Source organism: Oratosquilla oratoria, chromosome 39, assembly GCF_046742065.1.
Source record: "Oratosquilla oratoria isolate Oo_2021 chromosome 39, ASM4674206v1, whole genome shotgun sequence".
Taxonomy (NCBI): Eukaryota; Metazoa; Arthropoda; class Malacostraca; order Stomatopoda; family Squillidae; genus Oratosquilla; species Oratosquilla oratoria.
Window position 1 is genome coordinate 41388269 of NC_134815.1, and position 5000 is coordinate 41393268.

At 42.5% G+C, this 5000-nt stretch overlaps 1 protein-coding gene across 1 annotated transcript in view; it reads right to left on the minus strand.

The window, feature by feature from the left end:
• Positions 1 to 3681, minus strand: part of LOC143020225 (dynein beta chain, ciliary-like) — a 5571-nt gene extending 1890 nt beyond the window's left edge. The window contains exons 1-2 of the mRNA XM_076176391.1: positions 3526 to 3681; positions 1754 to 1969 (exon numbers count right to left, since the gene is read on the minus strand). Coding sequence (XP_076032506.1) covers positions 1754 to 1969; positions 3526 to 3681 — 372 coding nt within the window. The remainder of the gene's footprint in view (positions 1 to 1753; positions 1970 to 3525) is intronic.
• Between the last annotated feature and the right edge of the window lie 1319 nt (positions 3682 to 5000).

Here is a 5000-nt window from a genome sequence, read left to right on the forward strand (position 1 = left end):
TATATATATATATATATATATATATATATATATATATATATATATATATATATATATATTATTCAGGGGTTCTCAAATTTTTCCTAAGGGGGAGGGGAGAGGGGTTCATGAAAAGAAAATTGAGACCACAGATTTTTGGGCGTAACTGTGAAAATATTTATCTTTCTACACATTACAATTCTCTACATCCTACAGCTGAGATGATCTACAGAACATCACACTTTTGTGAAAGTCACAGATCGAATTAATCATAAGAATAGATATTTCACATATTTAGCCAGACATTCTTGTGAAAGATGAAGAAGGTGTGTGTGAAAACGTTACTGTGGGGGTACACAAAAAGCTTGAGAATTCTTGATCTAGTCTATTCTGGCTATCTACAATATATTTCATTTCCTATTCTAGTTGTTCCCAAATTATTTAATTTTCAGTGATTCTTCATCCACGAGGTGCTGTGATGAGAAAGAGAACGAATTGGTTTTGGATGGAAGGGGATGTACTAATTTCATTCGGCCACCCTCTTATAATGGGGAAAATGCCTTTTGGTGTGTGTGTATGTATGTATTATGTATACATTCTGGTTGTTACCAAATTATCTTATTTAATCTGATTATCAAGTAATTCCATGTCCTGTTACGGTTGTTACCATATGATTTCATTTGCATGATGGAAGTTTCCCATTTTCAAAGAACTATTATCTATATCTGTCCGTCTTCCCATTGGGTCAAGATAGGGACGAGAGTGTGAGGCTAACGTGACTTGAGCTCAAGTCATGACTTTAGACAGACGAAGTCATGGTCGTCTTCATTAATAAAGGACAAGCATTATTATCTATATTTGTATATCCCTAGCCCTTAATCCCTATTATAGAAACGGTGGTTGGGTCAAAGGAGACACTCATACCAAAACACCCACTCACCCAGCTCACTCTAGGAATAAAGGATCCCCCCCCTTCTCCCACGACGCTGTTTAAGTAAGATGAAGTTCACTTAGGCACAGCTTTGTAGGAGAGAGGCCAAACGCAGAGTATGGGATCCAATATATTTGACGTTCCGCCCAGCAGGGCTTCTTCAATATATTGGATCCCATACTCTGCGTTTGGCCTCTCTCCTACAGCGCTGTTGCAGTCGTTGCTGCTTTTACTCATAGGTAAAGCTTCTTCTCGGCAAGGCCCGAAGAGTACGTACAAGTTAATTCAAGCTCTTCATGGACACGTCGTCCTCATGATTGTTAAAGAAGCACAAAGAGTAATTGGGTCATGAAATTGGGGTCATGCAAGGTTTTACTCAGATCTCATGACTGAGCATCCACCTTGGCCTCCGTTTGGGCAGACCGATTGTGCGACAAACTCACCGTTAAAGGGGGTAGGAAAGCACCAGGAGATACAAGCTAGTAATAAACTAGGTGTGTTAATCTCGTCAGTGAACATGAAGAGCTGACACCTTACTCTTAGTTTGGACATACTACCTATGCCGTGAGGGTTACCTAAAAAAGAACAGAGGAGAGAGAGAAAGATAGGGGGAGAGAGAGATGCCTATCAATATTTCAGACCTCCTTACCTTGTCAGTGAACATGTAAAACTTCCACCCTGGCCTTAATGTGGATAGACCATCCACTACCATGAGATTCAAAAATGAATTGCACGTAAGACGTGTACTGGTCCAGAAGTCCGTTTCGGAGAGAGAAAGGGATAGAGAGAGAAAGAGAGATGGGGGATAGAGAGAGAAGGAGAGAAGGGGAGATTCACCCTCACCTCTTCGATGAGTGTTGAGAGCTGGTCCAGAGGCTGTGGTGCGATGTCCCCGAAGATGAGCTGCTCCCGAACTAAGTTCGATTCTTCGTCCTCCTCGACGGCGCGCTGTAGAGGCTCGTCCATCGTCTTAAGGAAGTAGACGGCCTTAGTGCGTAGACCCGCCTGCACATCGTGGGTCGTCGTCAGTTGATTGCAGGTGTTCAGGCCAATCACCAACTGGTCCGCGTTTGGCGTCAAAGAAAACCAGAATATCGTATGATATTTTTTGTGGAGTTTGTTAGTTTATTTCGTTATTCGTGTCGATTTATTCACTAATTTCTTTCTTAGTTTATTTGAGTATTTATTTGTCTATTTGAGTATTTATTCATTTAATAGTTTATCGATTTATTTATTTGTTTACATATTTGTCTATTCATTTATCTAATTGTTTATTTACTTATTTATCTGTCCAATATTCTATTCACTTGTTTATCTATTTGCATATTCATCTATTTGTATATTTTATAGAGTGTGGGGGCTTTTTCTCCACATAAAGAAGGTGGCTGGGCCAAGTACACCCACATCCACGTCACACCCACGTCACACCCACCCAGAACCTATTCATCACCCCTCCTATCTTAGCACCTCATGGATGAAAGGTCATCCGTGTATCCCCACCAAATTATTCTGGTCAAAAACAATGCAGCGAGACACAGCGCCTCCACATCAGGGCCCGGCAGCAGACGCTGGCTTACCTCTGCCGCTTCATTATATAGCGATATCAGTTTTCATCTTAAAAAAAAAAAACAAAAAAAAAAGCGGAATAGACAAGAAAAATATCTCTTGGGACCGCGTCATTCCTATATTCATTCCTAATCTCTCTCTTATCATCATCATCAATTGGTGGTGTACGCCAGGGAGCGCATTGATTCCCTCACACGCCGGCGCCAACCCCACGGTCTCTCCGAGGAGCAAACTCCCATGCAGACACCCTCCCATCCTTCCCTCTCTCCAAACAACTCTCGAGAGGTTCGATCAGCTTGCCCCGGCCATGAGTTCTGTTGGCGTCATCCCCTTCCTTCTCCTTTCTCTCTCTGTCCACTCCTATCTTTTGCACTCTCTCTTCTTTGCTCGACAGACATTCCTTTCGCCTCTAAGATGGCGCACCAATAGAGACTGAGTCTGTTCAAGCAAAATAAGGAGGAGTTCACTCATCAAAGGGTCAGAGACGAATAAGGTTTACGGGTGTTTGTGACAACAGAATAACTCCACCCAGCCCCACACCCCATCCCCCACAGGCAGGAAGTGATTGAGGACTGTACTACCTTTCGCCAGCTCTGGCGAACGCCTCCTACCATTAAGAAATAAAATTTTATCCCGTTTTTCAGTTAATAATTTCTGGGTTATTGGCTTAAGGCGTTATCACACCAGTCTATTTTTCCTTCGACCGTTGGAACAATTTTACAACCCACACCTTTGGGGAAGGAATTTGATGAGCTCGAAGAAATGTATTTCCCTCCAGCATATCAAATGACATTCTATGTATTTTTGTTGAGAAAACAAAATAATTGTCCATGGTTATTTTACGGCGGAAATAGTGGGCAGTACCGCCGATTAATCGGAGGTAGGAGTAAAAATAGCCCAGTATGATAACCCCTTTATCCATAAAGATCTACCGGAAAATCCCGTAAGAACATTCGATGAAGTTAGTGAAACTCTTCTTCGAAAAGACAGAGAGCGTTCTCCAGGACTGGCGAGGGAGTTTAAGAGTACGACGCCGGGAGACACCTCACCTGGTCGACGTTGCTGTCGAAGAAGGTGGCCACGACATTCTTCGTCTCCTCGTTCAGGAGGGCCTTGCTCCAGCGGTCGGCCTTCATCCTCAGGGTCTTGTTCGTGTAGTCCCCCACCACGTCCCAGTCCTCCTTCTCGCCCTCCACCACCGCCATCTTGAGGCTCCTTGGTCACTCTCTGGTTTCTCAGAAAGATGAGCGGAACTTCTGAGGAGGGAAGCAACGGTTGGGAAATTATACTGTATGTCAATTGGCAAGTACCTTTGCAAGTGACACACACACACACACACACACACACACACACACACACACACACACACACACACACACACACACACACACACACACACACACACACACACACACACACACACACACACACAACTCGACGGTGCAGTGGTACCATTCGCGACCGCTAATCCAGCGGACCGAGTTCGATCCCCTCTCAGGGATGAAATAATTTCAGCATCGCTGCACTGCGAGCCGGCACTCTAACTCTGATGGGCGAGGAGTTGTGTGTGTAAGGTCACAGTATTACCCATAGATCAAACAATATGAGCTCTGAGTTTTCATCCGATAGGGTAATAGATGCCGATTACGAGTCCATCACGTGATCCAATACCGTAATGAATCACACATACGCGCGCGCGCGCGTACACAGACACACACACACACACACACACACACACACACACACACACACACACACACACACACACACACACACACATATATATATACATATATATATATATATGTATATATTAATATGTATACTGATGAACTAGACCCGTAACTTCTTTTTCCACCTTCATCAACTTGTCACAATGTTCCAGCACATATATATATATATATATATATACATATATATATACATATATATATATATATATATATATATTTATATATATATATATATATATGTATATATAAATATAAGTTCCTTGTTATGTCCCATGATAAGAGATCTTCCTTGTCAGTCTTGTTTAGGAGTTTCATAGTTCTAAAGGCAGCAGACATGTCGCCTCTATTACTTCTTTCAAACAGTGTGGGCAATTCCGCCTATAGTCGTTCCACGTACGATCTCTCAGTTGGGCGGTGAATGCTTTTACCCCCCCCCCCCCAACTTTGTATTCTCTATTTTTTTTTTTTTTTTTTTTTGAGTGATGGCCACGTCATCAAAATATATTTCAATTCCGGATGGATAAGAGTGTTAATTATCTTTTTATTTTACTTTTTTTTTTATCAGCGTCAATATAGTGAAACATAACCCTTAACCTAAGCGCACACAGGCGCAGGCGACGCGGCACAGAGCAAAAGTAGACACCCTGTTGCTGAATTGAAGTAAAGTTTAAACTTCTCTCTCACATGAAGTGCTTCTAGATGTACTACCTCAGCACTGCAGGTGAGAAAGAGAAGTCCAAATTCTACTTCAGTTCAGCAACTGGAAGTCTTCCTTTGCTCTGTGCTGCGTC